Here is a 23,045-nt window from a genome sequence, read left to right on the forward strand (position 1 = left end):
GCTGGTGTGCAAAGAGCTGTTGCAGCAGGTGATCGCCCTTATTTGGTAGTGGCCCAGATCATGTGACCACAAAATGGTGGAAGCTGTGAGCTGTTTGTAAGCTGAGCATCTCCATCGAGAGGCTGGAAGCAGGAAGCAGGCAGGGAACTTGGAAGTACATTCATGCTCTGAGACGCAGGAGGACAGAGATTCCCGAGCCCCAGAAGCGGTGAGTAGATGGCTTTTATTTGGGGGAGGGGGGGGTGATAAAAAGAAGAGAAAGAAGGGATATGCTCTATTTTTTTTTTCCACAGCCAGCAGACAGGAAGCGAGGGAGAGGGAGGGGCTGCTGGCATCAGCACTGTGGTCCTACGCTGTGCTGGGGAAGTGGATCTTAAGCAAATCAGCATCCTCAGCGGAAGATATATGATGCTGGGTTTTGTTATTCTGCATTATAGGGCTGTGTATCAATGTGTATTTATTTCCTTGTGAGCACAGATACAGTAGACAAACAGTGAATCATCAGCATGGCACTCATCTCCACTGGACAGGAACAAACCATTCAGCATTTTTCTGTTGCAGCTGCTAATGCAATCGTATTTTTCTTAATCCAGATAAAATCCTGCCGATGAGGAACAAGGACTTTCCCTTTTCATGCGAAAGAGCGCACGTGACTCTCGGTGAATTTGCATCCGTGCCCAATCTGTGCTCAGGCAAGCGTGCCGTCATTTGATTTGAATGAGCACTAGGAGGGGAAAAAAAGGAGAGGAATGAAGTTGTGATGTAACGAGCGTCGCCGTTTCCCCGACTCCACCTTCCACTTGTCACCCTGCCTCCTCCACTTTAATCACAGAGGGAGAAGACCTTTAACCTCAGAATCCCCCTACCCCATCCCTTGCTCTACTTTCTCCCTCTCCCGTCTCACCACTCCTCTTAAACCCCCCTCTCCATTCCCTGATAGCTTTGGAGAACTATTGATCAGAAAAGTGTAATCAATACACTTTTTTAGATATGAAGGTGTTAGTACACTTATGGATGTGCTTGGATTGTTTTTTTTTTTTCTTACGCTCGCACTGATATTGATAAAGCCAAACTGTAATTTTTCACTCTATAAAACAGCGTTGATATAGATCCCAGAGATAAGATTTTTTTTGTTGTGTCCCCTGGCTGACAAACATAAAGACACGATATTGATCAAAAATGTTGTTGGTTAAATTATAGCACTCAAATCAAATCGTATTTTCTGCTCTGCAGCACTATATTGAAAAGTGCTTGGGGATTTCTGAGACGTAACAGGAATCCTTCCATTAAAATGGATTATATTTTAGTTTTTCTCAATCCACTTCAGATTCATATGTAAAAACATATATATTAATATTTACTTAAGTGAGTAATACTGGACCATTTGTTTAAATTCTATTATAATGAAAACATTTTATTAAGATGCTTCTTGAGGAGACGTGGGGGGGTATTATCAGCAAAAACTAACTTTGCTGGCTCAGAATGAGCTTTTCTGGGGTTCAGTTCAAGTACAGTAAAGGCACTGAGTCTGCATTATAATATTTGGCAGAAATCAGTGTGTTTTCCTGTTATTTCTGACTATCCCACCCCCTCAGCACCCCAAAATACTTTTATTCTTTAGTAAATTTACCCCAATTAACTTGAAAAAAAAAAAAATGCTTAATTTGGATCTGGATAAAAACCTCATGAGAGGCTGCCAGAAATCGTCTTTTCAGGAAAAACGCTTGCAAAATAGTTTGATCTGATTAAACGTCAAAAGTACGCTGTTGCAATTTATACTGAATTATAGAAGAATTATAATATTAGAATTTTATTATTGATGTGTTAATGTGTGCAGCATCCTTGGCTGAATGCTGGACTCTTGATGCTTCAAAGAAACTTTATTAAAGATGTAGTTCACTCAGATTTTCAGGGAAGACATCGTAAGAGCTAGGAAGAAAAAACAAAATATTGACACTCTAAACTTGATAAACTGCACAACATCGCATCTGAGCTTTATCTCACATATCTGATGGATGTCTCATTTTGCATCTAAACTTCTATATAACACATCAAAACGAGGCTACAAATCCTTTCACTGATTCACTATATTAGATTGATAGCTTATAGCTACATTTATCAAACGACATTATGGTTAGACATAACTTATTACATGAAAAGAAATATGGTCAAACCTTGTGTCACTGTCAGCCAGGTACTTATTAACACAGGTAACGCTCATTTTCTCTCTGCGTAAACCACACTTCAACGAAGTCGTTAATCACACTTTCTTACTGAACCTCTTTCCTGTTTTATCGTTCTTTCAAAATAAAAGCGTAGGCTTCAAAACAAAACTACCAGGTTAACCAACAGATTGAACTTAAAAAATATTTATGAAACAAATATATGTAAAAATACTGCTCAAATATGTCCGATCATCTAAAGGTAATTTGCGATGTGTAAGTAGCACTTTGCTGTTGGTACTGTTGGTACTAACTGTTGATCCAATGTGAACAATTTTATCAGGTTAAAATAATCCATTGCATTTTATCATATCCAGTCTCTGGTAACATTAGTGGTTAAACATTCTTTTTGCCTTCAGAACTGCCGAAATCCTCCACAGATTCAAAAAAGTGATTTTACTACATGTTGAAACATGTTGAAATGACAGCATCACAAAGTTGTTGAAGATTTGTTAGCTGCACATCCATGCTGTGAATCCCCTGTTCCACCAAATCCCAAAGGTGCTCTATTGGATAGAGATCTGCTGACTGTGGAGGCCATTTGAGTACAGTGAATTCACTGTAACGTTCAGGAAATGAGTTTGAGGTTATTATAATTTTGTGAGATGGTATGTCGTCCTGCTGGTACCCGTCATTAGAAGACGAGCACACCATGTCACTTAAATCATTTTTCTTTCCTAATCTGATGCTTGGTTAGGGGGTTACTGAGTGTATTTTGCATATGTTATGCAACCGAAGCTGTCAATGTGGTGTAAAATTAAGCTTTAAAAAAAAATTACAAATTTCACCCTGAACTTTAGTGAATTAGACGTATAACAGAGCATGAAATGAAAAAACTCAATTTCCCACTCATTGGTAGCTTTTAAATTTGCCATTTATCTCAACATTACCAAGACTCTAACAACCAGTCTATCTAACTCAGTCATTACATAAAGAGGTATCACAGGCGGCAGATAGCACACACAGTAGTCTGGGTGCTCTCCAGGTGTGTTTTTCTATCATAAGAGTTCATTTAATAACTGTAATTATCTTCTCGCAGGTCCTCCTGGGGATGGACCTGGCATCAGAGAGTAAAATGAACTCTGAGGGGGGTGATGGCAGACCAGGTGAGCGCGAATCAACAAATACCCTTAATAGCTAAAAGAACACTGTGGCATTGCATAACTGTTTCTGTTTTTCTTTTCTTAGTCCCTCCTACCTCTCTACCTCTGCAAGGAGGAGCCTCACAGAGAAAAAAACTATCCGCACCTCGTATCAGCCTGTCACTGGACCAGAGCGAGGATGACTTCGGAGAGACACCAGATGATCTAGACATTAATGTCGATGACCTCGACACTCCAGATGAGGGGGATTACCTCGACTACACAGACCATGAAATGGACTGGGAAGGTGGGTGACTGTGAATGCTAGAATGCTAACACTGTGAGTTTGATGACCTGAAAGATCGCGATGAAGGTGGGGCACGCAGAATTACAAAGTGATAAAAGCATTTTATTCTCCTCCTTCTGCACAACAAGAGCAAGACTTTTATTTTGTAACACTAACAGCTAATGTTAATATGCTTCATTACTTTACCAAGAATTTAATTGATGTGTTAAAGTGGAAAACCACAGTTACTGATCTATTGATCTTTTTAAAATTAGTCTACAATTTACCCACAATGCATCATTTGGTCTTTTTCTTATCAGATCCCAATACTGCCAACAGGAGTGCTACCAGTGAAGTCTACAATACAATCCCAACATACAGTGCTGAGGAGGAACGCCAAGATGGAAAACTGTGGAGGACTGTCATCATTGGGGAGCAGGAACACCGTATCAACATGAAGCTCATTGAGCCCTACATGAAAGTCATCTCTCATGGAGGTGACTCAAGTTTTGTGTCACAGTCTGAGCAGATCTTCCTCCTTAGCTCAGGCTGCTGGGGTCATGTGAGCCCTGCAGACACTATTCTCAACTCATTTCCCTTTTTAAAATCAATTCACAAGTGTAGTTTTTCTTTTGCAAAGCAGTTACCACATTTACAGTAAAGTATAGTAAAGGTGTTAACATTAGGGTCCATCAAATGGTGCACTTTCCCTTAAACCCCAACCACTAGAACTGAATACCAGTCCAAGCCAATCGGGTAAAAGACGTTGCTTTTTATAGCAAAGATTGAAATACAAGCTGAATCTGCATACAAAGCAGGTACAAAGTCACTTTGTACCTGAAAGATTTGTTGTCACTTGAAGCAGAGGACAGTAGAAGAGATCCAAAGATTAATAATAACTAATGATAAAATGCAAAGTGGCATCTAAAAAAAACAGACTTAAAAGAGTCCCCGTCAGTGGTCTTGTTGCAGCATTTTAGATCAACTAATTGAACTAGTTTTTCAGTATCACTCTGAGAAAGGATTTAAGGAACTTGGAAAGATGTTGCACAAATGCATGACAGTCCTACATATTTATATAATATGCAAATTGAAGGACATTCTAATAAAAAAAATGACTCCAGGACTCCTCATGGTGTTAGAAGAAAGAAAAGAAAGAATTAGATTGAGGAACCTTAGTTTCATGAACCCTAGAGGTAACTATGTGAAGACTATGGCTTTTTAAGATGAATAGCCCTCTTGAGGGCCATTGTGAATAGATGAGATGAACAAAAATAAAAAAAAGTGTGACCACAAGCCTCCTGCCACACAGAAAACCAGAAATAAATCAACAAATTTATAATCATCTTACACACAGTATTTTTCAATTGTAAGCATGCTTTGCTATTGGATTACAGAAGAAAGCCAGGCTAAAAAAGTATTTATGTTAGGTTTACTGCATTACAACCTTGTCATGTTAATGAGCTGCCAGTTCTCATCTAACTAGACCATGGAAGGACGTAGCATTTGGAAATACCTCATCCCACATGGCAATAGACCAAGTACAAATAAGGAAATGCAGGCTGTAGATGAAGACAACTGATAACCTTTTCAGCATGAATTTTTAAGTCATGTTTCCCTGTGTCACCTGCATGTTACAGTAACGTGATTCATGTGGGCAAAGTGGCCATTTGACTGCTGTGATCCAGATCGACTCACTATGAGCATACAGGCATGATAAATCAAAGTAACAACTGCTCTTTCACCGGGCATAAGGGGTCAGTGAATGGTTCAAAAATAAAAATGATGTGAACTGTGCAGTGCTGTGCAATCGTATACTTGTACACAACCGTGTGTGAGTATAATGCATGAAAACCACAGAGGGACCTGGATCTTAAATTGAGACCAGTCACTAAGTCACACATTATTGGTTTCACAGGCAGGGGCCCCATGTCTATCTCTTCCCCCTCTGTGGTGCCTTTCATAGCCACGAGCTCTGGTTAGTCTGTGGGTGGATTGACCATGAGGGTGGAAATATGCAGGCCATGCACATCCCACTGTGCTCTGCGTTGCAGGTTTAGTGAAACGCAGCTGTCTCATGGAAACAGAGACGTCTCTCACTGAAAATTCAATCTCACCAGCTCTGTCATTTTGATAAAAGACCTGCTGTCTGAGTGACACCAAATCTGGTAATGAATGGCTTTGTGAATAGACGGAAATTACATTAATCAGAAAAGTAGCGAGAGGAAACAGGGCAGGGAGACAGATGGACAAAAGATAAATAGAACAAAAAATAAAAGAGCAATCAAGTTTTTGCCAAAGGAACTCTTACTACTTTTATTTTTGTGTGTGCTTTTTATCAAGGCTACTATGGCAACGGAGTGAACGCCATCATCGTGTTTGCTGCTTGTTTTCTGCCAGACAGCGACCGAGAGGACTACCATGAAATAATGGAGAACCTCTTCCTGTGAGTATCAAAAAGCGGTGACTAACACGCTCTTTAAACGACTCTTTGTTTTTTCCAGTGTTTTGCTTTGGCCCTGTAAAATTCAGCCACATCATTCGGTGCATATCTTGTTTTTGTAGTAGTGTTATTCATTTGCTTTTTCATTTTTGCAAGCAATGATCGACCATCTGATCAGTCCCACGTAGCTATGGTAAAGCTAGAGTATATAGTACAATGAGACTGGGCCTGGGTTCGTAGTGCTACTAATAATGATACCTGATACCCTCTAATTGCTATAATAAGGACCACCACAACTGTATTTTATACAAATTAAATCCCTCACCGGGTATTTATTTAGACAAAAAGAAATGAATAAAATAAACAGTTACTTTTATAAAATGAATTGAATTCAAATAAACAAACAAAAATACTGTAAATGTGACTACATGGATTATAAATAAAAGATTATCAAAACAAAATAACCCTTATGTGCCAACTGTTATTTCGGTCACGACCACTCACACCTTTAAAAGGGAGGATTTTCGACCTTTGAAAATAACTTTGACTACAACTACACACCAAAAACCAAATTTGTAACAGTGGGCCCACACACACACACACACACACTTTAACCTGTCCACACTACACCTGTCGCACGGTTCTTGTTGCAGGCCTGATTCGAAGTTCGGGTGCGGTGAGGCCTAAAACTGATGGCCACTTCACTCAAACTGAGCCATAAACAAAATACGTGCACTTTAGTTCCAGTTAGTACTCACGAGTCCAATGAGTTTGTTAGTGGGGCAATCAGAAACGGGCAGTTAGTTCACCAGTAGTGAAGACAGTCAGGGGTGAGAAAACAGCAGGGTCCATCCGGGTAGAAACCTCTCTCTCCCTCTCCTTTAAGAGCGTCCATCGGCTTCTAAACATATTAAAACACTTGAGCTACAATACCAAATGCTATCACATAACGATTTAGCATTAGCATGCTTTGACTGAAAATCACAGAGCTAAACATACAGCATGGCATCACAGCACATAACGCGGTAAGCTGCGCTAATTAGCAAGCCGCTAGTTAGCATCACATATCACGCCATTTTACCACTATAACGAATAGTTATAGTACAAATGTCAAGGCACACAGTCTCATTTACCTCTTGCAGATCACAAATAAGTAATATCAGGACCACGGGTAGTCGACCTCAATGATATACTTAGATGCAAAATCCACACCACGTTTGCCTTACGACATCTCTCTCTTCGGACTTAGCTTCTGTGTCCGCTCCCACAGATTCACACAAACCTTACCACTCGTCCCGCCCCCATAGCAGAGAAGAATGACATTGACTGGCTCGTCAGCACAACAACCAATGACAATACAAAATTGAGGTAACTGACATTAGATGGGTAAATAAACTTAGGTTACATCCCAACATATTTATTCTGCACAGAAAATGAACTCTAAATCATGGAACCCTTTTAATTATTGGACTCTTAACTGTAAATGAAATACATTTGTACCAAAGCATATGATTTTTAAACCTTTTATCAGCTATTTATATTTTAACCATTTTTTATAACAGTAGACTTTTTTCTTTATACTGCAAGCCTGAATAATTTCAGACAGGGCTACACCCTCCCCCTTCTAACCGTGTAGATGTCCTCATCACACCTTTGACTTCTCTTTAGCTTTACAGGGTGATGGTCTTCCTCACTCCCTAAGAACTTCTTCGATGTCTTAATACGTTCCTTTGGTTCGCTGATGTCTGGAGGGTTTAATTTTAGTTGAATGACCATACCATGGTGCATGATGGTAACAGGCTCACAAGATGGGTGACCTGGCTTTTCATAGGTCAATCTCATGGGTGGTTTTGGTTTTCTCAGGGATTTTCGGGATGTGGAGAACTGTTCACTCTCATTTCTCGTACTTCTATGAGAACTGTCACTTCGGGTTCTGTTTGAAAAGGGTGAACTTGTTTCCCGTTCTTCTTCTTGCTCTCCCATAGACTCATTTGTCTCTTGAGCATCATATTCCAGCATAGTAGGTGTATCATCTCCAGATGAGTTTTCACTTTCACCTACTGGTTGACTTTCTGCTGCTTCAAAATGTTCCTCCTCAGAAGTGTCATCCTCTTCCGAAGTCTGATGTGGCGTTGCCAGTTGTCTCCTGACCTCTTGCACGCCAAAACTTTGAGGATTATGGACAGCTTCAAACATTTCATCTGATGATGCTGTGTCACTTTCTTCAACTGGATCAGGCGGTTTAACTGCTTGACTTTTCTGGGCACGATGTCCTCTGGTTACGGGTCTCCTAATGTGTCCTGTTTCTTCCGATGGATTAGGCATCCTGACCATATAACCAATGGGCAACAGGTGGTCTCGATGGAGAGTTTTGAGTACACCTGGACCATGTTCTGGTTTTACCTTATAAACAGGCAGGTTAGGCAACTTCTCCACTACAACATACGGTGTAGATTTCCAACGATCCTGCAGTTTATGCTTGCCTTTTATTCCAACATTCTGAATGAGAACCCTGTCTCCCTTCTCCAAAGGCAGATCTCTCACGCGTTGGTCATAGTGTGCTTTGTTCTTCAGATGATTTTTTGTAGCTGCATTTGATGCGAGTTTGTATGCGTCCTGCAACTCTTTTCTCATCCGTGAAACATACTGTTGGTAGGAGGACTCACTTTCACCATTTGGCGAGATTCCAAAGCAGACGTCGATGGGCAGTCTAGCTTCTCTCCCGAACATGAGAAAATAAGGTGAGTACCCCGTGGCATCACTCCTTGTACAATTGTACGCGTGTACCAGGTGGGTGATATGCTGGCTCCAACACTGTTTCTTTGCAGTGTCCATGGTACCGAGCATTGCTAGAAGGGTTCTATTGAATCTTTCCGGTTGCGCATCACCTTGCGGGTGGTAGGGAGACGTTCGTGACTTCCGAATCCCCAACATGGACAACAGCTCCTTGATCAGTCGACTCTCAAAGTCTCTGCCCTGATCAGAGTGTATTCGTGCCAGTAGACCGTAGTGCATGAAGTACTTCTCCCACAGGACTCTTGCAACGGTAATGGCTCTTTGATCTTTGGTAGGAAATGCCTGTGCATAACGTGTATAGTGATCTGTCACAACTAACACATTTGCAACACCCTTAGAATCAGGCTCTATCTGTAAGAAATCAATGCAGACCAAGTCTAGAGGGCCATTGCTTGTTATCTGATTCAAGGGCGAGGCACGCTGAGGGAGCGTCTTCCTGGAGATGCACCTCCCACAAGTGCGAATATACTGCTCAATCTCAGCTGCCATACGAGGCCAGTAAAACCTCTCTTTAATCAGTTCTGTTGTTCACTCTGCTCCCATGTGCCCACACTCATCATGCAGAGACCTTAACACCATAGACCTGTATCTTGCTGGCAAGACAAGCTGCCGGCTTTGTTTTCCACACATTTTTTTCTTTTACTCTGTAGAGTAATCCATCACTCAACTCCAATTTGCGACTTTCACAGAGGAGCATCACAGTCTCTGGCGAGTCAGTTTTAGAGCGAGCAAACCCTTTATTGCTCTTGATGGCTTTCTTAAATGGCCCAATGGTAGGGTCCATATCTTGTGATGTTTGAATGTCTTTTGGACTCAGCTGATCGAGGATGGTTACGCTGAGATTCACAGGAAATGCATAGGCTTCTGGTACTGCAGAGGCAGGAGCACCAAGTTGATCCACCAATCTGTCAGGTACAACTGCTCCCTCCCTGATGCAGGCTCGTTTACAGAGAGCTTTAATGCCAGCAGGCGGGATGGAAGTCCATTCTCTAACTTCCTCTTGGGCATACTGTCGGGACAGCAAGTCAGCATCAATGTTGTAGCGCCCAGGGCGGTACTGTATGGTGAAATCATACGTGGCGAGGGCAGCGAGCCAGCGATGCCCTACAGCACTGAGCTTAGCCGAGGTCAATACATACGTTAAGGGGTTATTGTCAGTCCTGACAATGAACTTGGCACCATACAGGTAGTCGTGAAATTTATCCACGACGGCCCACTTTAATGCCAAGAATTCCAGTTGATGAACTGGATAGTTACGTTCTGAGTCTTTGAGCTTTCGACTTGCGAAAGCTACCGGCCTTAGGCCCTCAGGGTGTTCTTGGTTCAAGACAGCACCTAAACCATTCATGCTGGCGTCCACATGCAAGATGTCTTGGTGGGGTCAGCGAATGCCAATACTGGAGCATTGATTAGACATTCACGGATCTGTTCAAAAGCAGCCTGGCAGGCTGGAGTCCATCGTTCCGCAAACTGCTCGGATGCTTTAAAATAGGTTTGGTTTGGGTCTACACTCTTCTTGGCTTTGGGGTCTTTCCAAGTGGGTGCATAACCCTTGGTGAGTTCTGACAAAGGACGGATAATGGCGGAGTAGTTATCTATGAACCTCCGATAGTAACTACAAAATCCGAGGAAAGACTTGAGGTTTCAAGTGAGTGGGCACTTTCCAGTGTTTCACCACCTCAACCTTCTCTGGATCGGTGGCTATTCCATTGGTGGATACAATGTGACCCACATACTTAACTTGAGGACGACAGAATTGGCATTTGTCAATGGAGACTTTCAAACCAATCTCCTCTAGTCTGTCCAACACCTTGAAGAGGCGTTGCTCATGCTCTTCAAGCGTTCTGCCAAAGACAATGATGTCGTCCAAGTACACAAGGGCTTCCAGAAGATGCATGTCCCCAACAGCCTTTTCCATTAAGCGTTGGAACGTTGCAGGAGCTCCAGTGATCCCTTGTGGCATGCGCTCAAATTGATAGAAGCCCAGGGGGGCAAATAAATGCCGTCTTTTCCTTGTCCTCCTCAGCCATTTCTATCTGATAGTAGCCACTACGCAGATCTAGGACTGAGAACCATCGGCTGCCTGACAAGGAGTCCAAGGCATCATCAATGCGTGGCATTGTATACTGATCAGGTGTAGTGCGGTTGTTCAGTGTTCTGTAATCAATACAGATTCTTATAGCCCCATTCTTTTTCCACACAACAACAATTGGGGAGGCATATGGGCTACGGGACTCTGTTATAATGCCAGCAGCCAACAGCTGCTGTATATGTCACCTCACATCATCTATATCGGCTGGGGCTAGTCTCCTTGACCTCTCCCTGAAAGGTCTAGGGTCATGTAGACGAATGTGGTGTTCAACCCCTTTAGCCAAGCCAACGTCCCACTCATGCATTGAGAAGACATTTCTCCTCTCAGCTAACTTCTGCCGAAGTCTACTTTTCCACTCCTCGGGGATAGGGGAGTCCCCAAAATCAAAGAGGTTTGGATCAATTTTCTCAGTGGCAAGGTCAGAGGGTTGGACTGGGGTGACTGTATCCACGGCAAACATTTCAGCAATGACAGATCCCACTGGTATGGAGACTGTCTTGGTGGACTCATTTTGGAGGAGTACATTCAAGCTATTGCTGTCTATGCCAGCATCTGAGAGCACACCTGGCTGTACCAGCACGCCGGCAGGGAGTAACTGGGTAGAGGGTGCATCAATCAAGATAAGGTCTTTGGAGGGGGCACTGTGCCTGTCTACTTTGCAGGTGGCATAGCAATTTGCTCCTGGGGCGATAGAGAGAGGGCAGGGCCCTTTCCATTTTATCTGTCCCAGCACATCAGTTTTTGGCAGTTGCTCCTGTGCCCTAATGGGGGCATACACAGACTGAATTCTCATGGAATGAGCTGTGTTTTGGTCACCTTTCATTTGCACCAAGTCCCATAGGCGGCGGAACAGAGACGTATTGGTGCCCACCAACACGGGGGTTTGTTGCTGGTTTTTCGGGTCAGGACAAATGAATGCGAGCACTTCTACTCGCCCGGAGACACCAGTGATCTCCTTGGTAAACTCCATCTCTACATAGCCTTTATAGGGATACTCTGTGTCAGCAAGTCCCCAGAGTCCCAAGCGAGAGAGAGGTTTTATGGGGACATCTGCCAAGTGTTGGTTATACCAGCTTTCAAAGATAATAGTCACGTTAGACCCACTATCAATAAGAGCATCACAGGCCACATCATTGACTTTGACTGTGTGAATAAACGACGGGCCTACAAGACCCTCAGGCAGGCCTGTGTCAGTTTCTGGGACTTCAACCTTGTTGGTCCGAGCAATGCATTGCTCTTCTCCTGTAGGATTTGGGTCCTCCTTGTTCGGACCAGATACTCCTCGTACTAATCGTATAAGTTTTCTTATGACTTTCTGCGGGTTCTCAGGTGCAGTGCACCTTGTAGCTATGTGACCATTTTCTCCACACTTATAGCAGAAATATTCATCACTCTCTCTAGAAGATGATGCTTTGAAAGAAGCAGGCTTGGGGCAAGAAGCTGCTTTGTGTCTGCGAGACTGAGTTGAGTGTTCTTGTGGAAGGTCACTTGTAGACTTCACCGCCATCACACTCATTTTATGTTCTAGTGCTTTCACTTGCTTTCTGAGTGACCGTATTTCACTCTGCGAATCACTTTTCTGTTTTTGCTTCTCTGTTGGGGGTTTGAAAGTGCAATCAGACAGTGGTTGAATTCCTGAGTGGTTTCTTTCCTCTAACTGTGCTCTCAACTCTTGAATCTGAGCTTGCAGTTCACTCTGAGTGACCGCTTCAGACTCTCTCTCTTTTTCCACCTGAACTGTGCGAACCCTTTGGTGACACTTAGATGTGGTCTGGCTTTGTTTGGCTGCTTGGCGGCCTTCCTCTTCCATCACCTCTCTTAACAAGTTCAGGAATGAGGGAGGATTTTCCATTCGCTCCCTTATTTTCAACTGAAGCAACATAAGCTCAGAAGTGGATCCTTTAACTAACTGCTCTAACCGAGCTTTGTTAGCAGTGCTAACTGGTAAGCCACCTCCCTGGACTACTTTAACAAGAGACCTCTCTAATCTTCGCAGAAACTCAGACAGGTGCTCACCAGGCTGTTGGTGAAGGGCTCTGAATGACAGATAGAGCTCCTCTGCGGACTCTACTCTGCCGAAAATGGTCTCTATGGCCTCTATGTAATCCTGGGAACTAGCATCAGGTTGAGCCAGACGCACGGCCTGAATGATCTCCAAGGCAGGCCCTTTGAGACTTTCCAGTATGCGTCTACGTTTTTCTTTATCGGAGCACTCGCCTTCATCTACTAGAAGTGTCGCTTGCTCCAACCAGATATCCAAGACTTCTTCCCCAGCTGGGGTGGGAATGACCCCGGAAAATGTCCTTAGACGTCTATATGGATGGCTTTCAGGCTGTTTGTTTGTTCTGACTATTAACTCACCTACTGCACGGATGATGGCTTCAGAATTACCATCCACTTCCCCTCCGTGGGTGCGTAACCCTTGGATATCCTCTAAGGTTTTCCCTTCATTCTGCAGAAAAGTGAGTAACTTTCCCTCAAAGTCATCTGGCTGAGGTTCAATGTAGTGCACTGCTTTCCAGCCACTTCCACCACTTATTGGCATTATCTCTGGGGGGGATTGTCATGGGGTTTATCTCCTCACGACACTCACACAACACCATTAACGACTGTAGTTGAGAGTTAAACATTTTTCCCTTAACTACTACTTTTCCCAAACCTTTGATAGTCCCTGCTGTTTTTTCTATTTCATCTCTCGAAACACCTTCCGGTACCCCATACAATAGTAGAGCATGTTTCAAATCTATTGATTCCCCTTTGCACCAGTTGACCAACTCAAGTTGTGACGGTCTGCTCATTTGTTGTGTCATCATTGCTAGCTGGTCTGTTTTGTTTTTTTTTGTTTTTTGTTGCACGTTTGACTACTTTAACACTTTAACAGTTGTGGGGTCGACCTATTTTCCTCTTGGTCCAAAAATAAATTTAGTTTACTTTAGTTAACAATCCCAGCGGTGCCTCCATTTATGTAACCCAGGTCCCACGTAGCTATGGTAAAGCTAGAGTATATAGTACAATGAGACTGGGCCTGGGTTTGTAGTGCTACTAATAATGATACCTGATACCCTCTAATTGCTATAATAAGGACCACCACAACTGTATTTTATACAAATTAAATCCCTCACCGGGTATTTATTTAGACAAAAAGAAATGAATAAAATAAACAGTTACTTTTATAAAATGAATTGAATTCAAATAAACAAACAAAAATACTGTAAATGTGACTACATGGATTATAAATAAAAGATTATCAAAACAAAATAACCCTTATGTGCCAACTGTTATTTCGGTCACGACCACTCACACCTTTAAAAGGGAGGATTTTCGACCTTTGAAAATAACTTTGACTACAACTACACACCAAAAACCAAATTTGTAACAGTGGGCCCACACACACACACTTTAACCTGTCCACACTACACCTGTCGCACGGTGCTTGTTGCAGGCCTGATTCGAAGTTCGGGTGCGGTGAGGCCTAAAACTGATGGCCGCTTCACTCAAACTGAGCCATAAACAAAATATGTGCACTTTAGTTCCAGTTAGTACTCACGAGTCCAATGAGTTTGTTAGTGGGGCAATCAGAAACGGGCAGTTAGTTTACCAGTAGTGAAGACAGTCAGGGGTGAGAAAACAGCAGGGTCCATCCGGGTAGAAACCTCTCTCTCCCTCTCCTTTCAGAGCGTCCATCGGCTTCTAAACATATTAAAACACTTGAGCTACAATACCAAATGCTATCACATAACGATTTAGCATTAGCATGCTTTGACTGAAAATCACAGAGCTAAACATACAGCATGGCATCACAGCACATAACGCGGTAAGCTGCGCTAATTAGCAAGCCGCTAGTTAGCATCACATATCACGCCATTTTACCACTATAACGAATAGTTATAGTACAAATGTCAAGGCACACAGTCTCATTTACCTCTTGCAGATCACAAATAAGTAATATCAGGACCACGGGTAGTCGACCTCAATGATACACTTAGATGCAAAATCCACACCACGTTTGCCTTACGACATCTCTCTCTTCGGACTTAGCTTCTGTGTCCGCTCCCACAGATTCACACAAACCTTACCACTCGTCCCGCCCCCATAGCAGAGAAGAATGACATTGACTGGCTCGTCAGCACAACAACCAATGACAATACAAAATTGAGGTAACTGACATTAGATGGGTAAATAAACTTAGGTTACATCCCAACATATTTATTCTGCACAGAAAATGAACTCTAAATCATGGAACCCTTTTAATTATTGGACTCTTAACTGTAAATGAAATACATTTGTACCAAAGCATATGATTTTTAAACCTTTTATCAACTATTTATATTTTAACCATTTTTTATAACAGTAGACTTTTTTCTTTATACTGCAAGCCTGAATAATTTCAGACAGGGCTACATAAACATATTAGTTTATGGGTAAAACTTTGAAAATTTGGGAATATGCCATGAATCATCCTTGATGTCACCAAGATGTCTAAGGCAGCACCATAGACTGTATATTAACAATGGGCATAGCCACTATGACATCACTCATTGGTTTGTTATTCATTTAAACATTTAGGTCTTTGCTATCACATTACCATATTTGGGTGTAAGTTTGCTTTTATGCTTGATTAGCAAACTGGATCTATTGATTGTATGTGTGTATCCCAAAGATACTGATTTCTTTTAATTAGTACTAAGTAGCAGTTTACCAATTCCCTGACACTGGAGCTCAGGACTTCTTGTTTACTTTTTACCTACAAAACAAGTCATATTTTTTCAGTTACTTTTATTAAAAATGTTTCCAAAGGCACTAATCAATCAAGCCACGATTGTGTTTATTTGTGGTGCAAGTTAGTTTTACTTTCAGAGAGAGAGGATATTAACTTGCTTTTGGAGTCAGCCAGCTGGCACTGGCAACAACATGAGCGAAAGACTGCAATTAAAAAAATCTGTTTAATGTATTTTTCACCTTAAGTGGGGTTTTAGATTGATGCTAATATCAACATATTAACATACTTGCAATGATAATTTTAACATCCTGAAGGTCAGGTAACGCTACAGTCACACTCAGGAAAAAGTGGTTTGACACTTAAAATTAAAGCGAATGTTTGCAGTGATCTTATGATGTAATTGCATTTGAACTCTCCAGCCACTTGTAGTCACTTGCCATCTTCAAAGTGATGTATCAAGATGGCAATAAAACAGCAATAAGAGGGAGTCAGTTTGCTATCAAGCAAACAGGGTCAAGTTGGGAATTACATGAACCTTAAAACTTCATTAGAACTGAAGAAGCTTCTTGGATGAGACGTAAAACGTCTTCCTGAGTCCTGCTGAAACCTTATCAATTTGATGCAAAAGTTCATAAATTCCTTCACAAATTGCTGCAGGAAGGTGATTTAACTGCAAAATGACAGGTGCTTGGCAAACCTTCCTTTTATACAAGAATATAATCAGAATAAAACTAGTTGGCAACCAGATAAAAAACTATATGCAAACCTTGGTCTATCTCCCTGAGAGTGATTGCAGTCATTCCAAGTCAGAGCACTTTTTTGAAGACAGGTTGCCTCCTACCAGGTGACCTGTGCAATTGCACAATTTAATCTCGCCCTGAGATTAAAGGCATTGGTCGTCTCTACTTGCAGAAAGAAATTCAATGTAATCACTGGGCAACCACTGAATTTTCTGAGTTGCAACGAGGTTGCTATCCTTTTTTTATTCTAGTGTGAATGAACTGTTGCTCACATTAGATTCATTTTGCACACAAAGTAAACATATGCGTCGGATGTCAATGCCAAATTATCCAGTATTTCTCAAACAACTATAAAATGTGTAAAAACCACAAGTATGTACCTCATTGTGGCTATACAAAAAGTCACACAATCACACAGCCTTGTTCATATTAAAGTACTAATATGTACTAATTTGTGCAGTTGGCATTCAGAAACAGGATAAGGAGTCGAAATCACGGATTCTTCCTTACAGTCTAACACTGCATGTGTAAATACGTTTGGATAGTCTGACTCAGCACTCACTACAGGCATCAGTGGCAACATTTACAGTACACATTTTGTAAACAAGTTCTTGTAGATTTTAGTGTTATGTTACAAGCATAGATCTGCACATTTTCTAGTCAGCAGAGGGAGGCACTCTGATTGCAACAAGAAGTCCAATTGAACAGAAAGCTATTAGAACATGAACCTTCTTCTCATGTGATCATTCATTTATGACCTCAGTTCTAATGTAATATGGTTGAATTGCTAGTTTGGAGTCTTCTTTATTATAGAAGGATGTTAACTGTACTATTCATTTTATAGTAAAATGTGCAATAAAGCACTTAGGGAAGGTCTACTGTCTTATCAAGAAATCAATAGGAATGTATGAGTGTGCAGAGCCTTCAGCTTCTCTGTCACAAGCCGGTTTCCAAAAAACAGTAGGATAACAACCTATTACTGACCTCGAGGCTTCAAGACGGGGGTCCACAAAAATGGATGATGTATTTAAAGTCTTAAAAATTGCAAAACGATTAAATGCATCACAATGGAACAGGATCATTAAACTCTTGTATTACTTGGATGATGAACTGAGAGTTCATTTGAAGGATTCTTGTGATTGACGGGCACTTGAACAGCTGTAACATGTAACGTCCAACCCACAGTAGTCAAAGTGTCATGCCAGCCTGTGGGAAACACACAGCTGTGTTTGTGGTCTTCCAGTCAAAATTGGTTCATGGCAATGCAGCATCGAAATGCATATGACAAAAGCAATGTGTGTGTGGATGTAATTATCAAATTAAGGACGTTGTTGCTGTTTCAATCAGCCATGACACTCCTGCACAAACACAACTTTCTAAATGAAGTGATTAAAATTCAGTGTGAGTCTAGCTTGTTTGCTAGGACCTCCTGTGTCGATATATCCACTGTTGTGCTGGCACAGTGGCGCCTCATGCTTGGACAGTGTGCTTGGGATCCCACAGGCTGTTCTGTGGAAGATATTGAGTGAGCTGGCATATCCGAGAGTTCTGGAAAGAACTGAAAGGAGGTAAACCGTACTGTCTGCAGTTTCTGATGCCAGATGGCTTGAGGTCTGAATCTGCGCGAGGAGGAGTAACTGTAGCTGGGTGCTGAACGGTATTCAGTTTGATGTCAGTGGGAGATGATCAGAATATTCAGGAAACAGAGTGGATCAGCAGTGCTGGTCTGTAAGCAAGCTGGGGAATGACATTTGATCAGGAGGAAAGGAGAGCCAGTGAAGTTAGATGAGTTATTGAGGAAACTAGCTGAGGAGATTGTCAAGTTATTTTCAAAGGAGGCGACAAAGTTCCCTGCTGACTGCGAAGACAGAGAGGAGGTGGTGGAGGGACTGCGGAAAAAAACGAGAAAGCGATAACAGTTTCTTATGGTTTGAATTAGAGAATTGGATTTTCGGAAAAGTAGAAGTCTGATCGAGCTTGTGAGATTGATGCAAAGAAGGAAAGAGGAAGCGACATTTTTGCCAATTTCTCATTGCTGACTTCAGAGGGGAGAAATGTTTAAAATGCTGTTAGTTGGGTTTTTCAAATTGAGGGTAAGACTTGTGTCCTATTTCCTCATATTTTTTGCATTGAGCATTCAAATAAAAGTTGCTCCTGTATTTCACCATTTTAACACATAATGCCAGAGACTTTCAAACTCCGCTTGCTTTTGATATTTTGAAGTTTTTGATTGAATTACAGTTTAGCCCAGGTGAGTTTCTGCAAGGCATGATGCTGTTTCACATTAATGTAGTTACAGTTCTGTTTGTCTAAGTCAGCCATTCCCAAAGTCAAGAGTGCTGAGACCCCCTGAAAAACCAAAAAACCCATGACGTCCACCATAATACAAGAGAAAAAGAAACTTCAGTATAGAGTCAGAGCAATGAGTAATATCACAAGCTAACCTAAAATAAAACCTATAGCTAAATATGCAACTTAACATACTTTTGAGTAATCTCAATTTGAATTTCTGTTATTATTGTGTCTCATCTGGAAGACCTTCACAGCAGCACACCAGGTGGCCCCAGCTTACACTTTGGGACTCACTGATCTGCATTTATTGAGAGTGTTAAAATTTTTAAACTGTTAGGGGCACAAACCACGAAGCAACAATGACACCAGTGTCAGTGTGTAAGAATGGTAGTTTCTGCAGTGGCCACTTGAGGCAGGCTGCAAAACCAAATCAGCCCTATAGACCCCACCATGCTAACTTCAGGGATGTAACAAACACGTTTAATGCCAGGTACAAAACACAGTTTTGCTTCTCATAGCATTTCAGAACTCAGTTGTTTGGTCTTTGTGTAGAATTAAATTTTGAGGCGTGTATACCAACATGGACTTTATTTCCAGTAATTGAAATTAACCTCTTGAGAAAGTGTTGATCTCTGATGGCTAATATTGCTTGGGGTATATAGTCCCTCAAAAAACTGTGCTGCTCGTTTAGTCTGTAAAGGCTAGCAACTAATGAAGTTCGTTAGCATTAGCTGAAAGCTTAGCGCTTCTCACTCTCATCCAACTTAAAGCTTCAAAAACCAAGATGGCTCAAAACACACTCAGTATACCCATCCTTTTTATACAGTCTACACAGCCTGCATTTAGTATTTAGAGCTAAATGGCAAGTAGGCTAAACTACAATATGGTGAACATGTTAAATATTACTAGTACATGCTATGGTATTGTTTGGGCCTGTGATTTTAGCCTGTTGTTAGGTGGTTGGTAGGCAACAAAATGACTTATATCCCCCTGAGAATAGGAAAAAGAATCTTCTAATTGAACTTGTGATTTCCTGCCTCTTTGGACCTACAAGAGGCCACCCAAACACATGAGATATCAATGGAAAGCCCAGGATGTCCTCTATTTACACCAGGACTTAGTAAGGTAGTTCAAATAAGTCAAAAGATATAGACCAAAAACAAATGTTGATTACAGAGGACATAAATAAATAGGTTGATTCTCAGGAGGATATCATTCTTTATTCAAGTTCACTTGATATATTAGATGTTATTGTCATTAAATTAAGATAATGCTGCTAATGCTATAGATGCATAAATGCTACAAATGGGTTATTGGTTGGTGGTTTAGGGGCTTAAGATGTACCTGTATGCCAAGCTTGGTTGCTGTACTCCTGATGGTGTGGGCGGGGTTTGAGGATAGACAGAAAGAGAGATTTTGTCTTACAGTAAGATTTGTACATAAAATGTATTTATATACTGTAGCACCTTTCTAAATCAGGATCGCAAAGTGCTTCACAATAGCAGTCAATTCAAATATTAACACAGTAACATTATCTACTAGTCAAAATCAAGCCTATACAAATACGTCTTGAGCTGCTGTTTAAACATGTGTGCAAGTTGGCATGCTGGTGCTTAGCTAAAAGCACTATTCTTTAGGGAGTGTAGAAATCAGCAATGGGTCCAAATACAACATTTTACTCTTTTTATATAATCCTATATGATATTCCAGAAAAAGAAAATGGTATGAACCCTTGGTTTAAAGCCAGAATACGGGTCAGGGTTATGTAAGCAGTACTTACAGGAAGGGTGAAGCTTCAGAAAATTAATTTGTGTGTATTCATGTGTGCGTTTTTCCAGTTATGTGATCAGCACACTGGAGCTGATGGTGGCAGAGGACTACATGATTGTATACCTGAATGGAGCCACACCCCACAGAAGAATGCCTGGACTTGGTTGGCTAAAGAAGTGCTATCAGATGATTGACAGAAGGTCTGTCCTGTTCAGTGGTATCACTGCTGTGCGATACTACATTGGTTTTGTGAGAGAAGCACTGAATGACTAAGAACATTTGCAGCTTTGCAGAATGAAAGTGAAAACTGATGCACCAACATTTACATAATACTTTGGCATGTGATGTTGTCCTCAGGCTCAGGAAGAACTTGAAATCCTTCATTATTCTCCATCCATCATGGTTTATCAGGACCATTCTAGCCATTACCAAGCCATTCATCAGGTAAAGAATACTTCGCTTTTAGCTGGCACGCTATCAGTATTTGTTGTGGTCTGGTGGTTGGTCCACTGTCTTGTTCTAAAGATTGCTGCTGGATCTTGACAAAACAATTAAGGCTGCTTAAAATTATTACACTGAGACAATTAGCTGCTAATGTGACTCCAGACCTTTTAATATAGTGTAACGGAGTAATGCACATTTATTGCTTTTATCGTGTTTCTGTTATGTAGATCTTTAATTGTGTGTGTGTGCCTATGTAAAAATGGTAATTTTTTGTGCACATGCTTGTGATGCCTCAGCACCAAGTTCAGCAGTAAGATAAAGTATGTAAACAGTCTGGACGAGCTGCAGGAACTCATCCCGATGGACTGCATCCAGATCCCAGAGTGCATCATTAGGTGAGTCCCTTTAAACCTTTAAACACAACACTGCCTCCACCTCCTCTGAGCCCGGATGGTCTTTTAAATAAATCTATTTTCATCTTGTCATTTAAACTCTAACCTCTAGACTCGACAAGCAGCTGAAGGAAGCGGCAGAAAACTCGAGGTAAGCATCGACCCTCCTGCTCGCATTACTTATTCTGCTTTTTTTCTTCTCTCTCTCTTTTTTTTCCATCTGCAGTTGAAGCGCTCTCTTATCAGGCAACTCACTTTTTAGATCACAGGGATTCTTCTGCTGGATCAGGGCCCAATTGGATTTGGCTATAGTTGCAATTACAGGAGAGAGAAAGAATTTGCTAAAGAGGCTAAATGCATTGCTTTCATCTCATTTATCATTACAGCAAAATAAACGAGCCAGTCCTTATAGCACAGTGATCTATTGCACTGATAATAAATGTAGAAAAGAAGCAGTAGAATTCCCACACTAATCACCGGCTGACTAACTGTGCTCTGAAGCGTAAGTTGCATGCACCTGCAAATTCAGCGCATGCTCGTGTATTACAACAGTAAATTCTGCTTTAACAACCTTTCAATCCCCGCCCTCCCCCGGCCCGATCAAGAGTGAACAGTTTTCTGCAGGGATCCGAGCCAACTGCAGCAAGCAGAACAGAGTAAGTCCTCGAAGATGTTTAAGTTCACACATAGAAGACAAACGGCCTTGTGTCAGCAGTCTGTCACTACTACATAAACACACCCATCTCTAATGTCTCTGCTTTGTACTTTCATCTTCCCAGCAGACCAGACGCAGCTGGTGCCAGCGGCTCGTAAATCCAAACATCCTGAATAGATGGGTCACCTCGATGCTCAGAAGTCACTGTTGTATTGAATGAGCGAATCTGGAAAATTGTGTAGCTACTGTGTGTGCGTCTGTCAGTGTTTTGTCAATTACACACTGGAGTTTAATAAGAGAATACAACTTACAATAGCACCTGATCACGATAAGATCTTTAACGGCTGCTGTAGCACCTGCTGTACCTTACACCTGCAGTCCTGATATACATGTAGTCTTAAGTGTGATTTTTGTTTTGGGAGCATCAGCAGACTAGTGCCATCGCTCACTTTAGGGTAGGGACTTCAATTACACACTAGACAGCGCACTGCGCAAATCCATTTGTAGAGTCTATAGTGTTGTAGTTGTGTGCATGAGAAGCAGTGAAGCAATAATATCACCCTTTACTGGTTACTCAGTCTCAGTATTTCTGATGAAGAGACTACTTCTGTGTACGCAGTAAAAGCACAGGGTGCCTTGTGCCATGGAAGATGACCAACCGGCTTTTGACCAATCCAAACCTCTTTCTGGAAAATTAACTATAAAACTAGATATTTTACCTTTATAGAGTTAATCTAAGACTAAGAATTAATAACTTAATTATTATATGAAGCTGTCAGTGCTATGTGACAGCATGTCTTTTTAGTCGTGTTCTGCAAGTGTGTGTGCGTGTCTGTGCGCACGCATGCATGTGTCTTTCTGTCTATACACGTCGAAACTCATCCTCAGTTTCTGCTTGACGACCAGGAAGAATCTCGGGTGAGAGTAGCGATGGGATCTTTGATAAGCACATCTTTATCTGTGTGTGTCCACACGTATCTGTGCATCAGTGCATGTCCCCCTCATTAGATAACCGATGGTCCTCTTGCACAGTCTATAATGGTGTACTGAGGGGATGCAAAGAAATTGTTGATCACTGGCTAGTAATTCAATAAAAATAAATCGATTCAAG

The 23,045-nt window shown here is 41.5% G+C and overlaps 2 protein-coding genes across 3 annotated transcripts; one reads left to right on the top strand and one right to left on the bottom strand.

The window, feature by feature from the left end:
* Nucleotides 1–111: 111 nt before the first annotated feature.
* On the top strand, nt 112–23,044 carry prune2 (prune homolog 2 with BCH domain). Of its 2 annotated transcripts, none has more exons than XM_084935527.1 (11): nt 112–208; nt 3,262–3,328; nt 3,411–3,611; nt 3,911–4,087; nt 5,934–6,036; nt 20,512–20,643; nt 20,801–20,887; nt 21,184–21,282; nt 21,392–21,430; nt 21,885–21,935; nt 22,059–23,044. In XM_084935527.1, the coding sequence occupies exons 2-11, from the start codon at nt 3,274–3,276 to the stop codon at nt 22,090–22,092; spliced, it is 978 nt and encodes a 325-aa protein (XP_084791653.1). In that variant the 5' UTR covers nt 112–208; nt 3,262–3,273; the 3' UTR covers nt 22,093–23,044. The 2 variants fall into 2 exon arrangements, with proteins under 2 accessions (XP_084791653.1, XP_084791654.1); XM_084935528.1 differs by having other exon boundaries at nt 22,062–23,044.
* On the bottom strand, nt 10,209–15,318 carry LOC146383932 (uncharacterized). The gene is made up of 2 exons (XM_084935517.1): nt 14,844–15,318; nt 10,209–14,611 (listed from the first exon to the last, which is right to left on the bottom strand). The coding sequence occupies exon 2, from the start codon at nt 13,464–13,466 to the stop codon at nt 11,103–11,105; it is 2,364 nt and encodes a 787-aa protein (XP_084791643.1). The 5' UTR covers nt 13,467–14,611; nt 14,844–15,318; the 3' UTR covers nt 10,209–11,102.
* Nucleotide 23,045: the final 1 nt, after the last annotated feature.

Source organism: Perissodus microlepis, chromosome 7 (genome assembly GCF_051167445.1).
Source record: "Perissodus microlepis isolate ML-2025 ecotype Zambia chromosome 7, ASM5116744v1, whole genome shotgun sequence".
In the NCBI taxonomy this organism is placed as follows: Eukaryota; Metazoa; Chordata; class Actinopteri; order Cichliformes; family Cichlidae; genus Perissodus; species Perissodus microlepis.

Coding starts and splice junctions, on each gene's coding strand:
- prune2 (XM_084935527.1), top strand. CDS start 3,274: ATGGACCTGGCATCAGAGAGTAAAATGAACTCTGAGGGGGGTGATGGC. Junction 21,283..21,391: donor ATCCCAGAGTGCATCATTAG/GTGAGTCCCTTT, acceptor TCTAACCTCTAG/ACTCGACAAGCAGCTGAAGG. Junction 21,431..21,884: donor GAAGCGGCAGAAAACTCGAG/GTAAGCATCGAC, acceptor GGCCCGATCAAG/AGTGAACAGTTTTCTGCAGG.
- LOC146383932 (XM_084935517.1), bottom strand. CDS start 13,466: ATGCCAATAAGTGGTGGAAGTGGCTGGAAAGCAGTGCACTACATTGAA.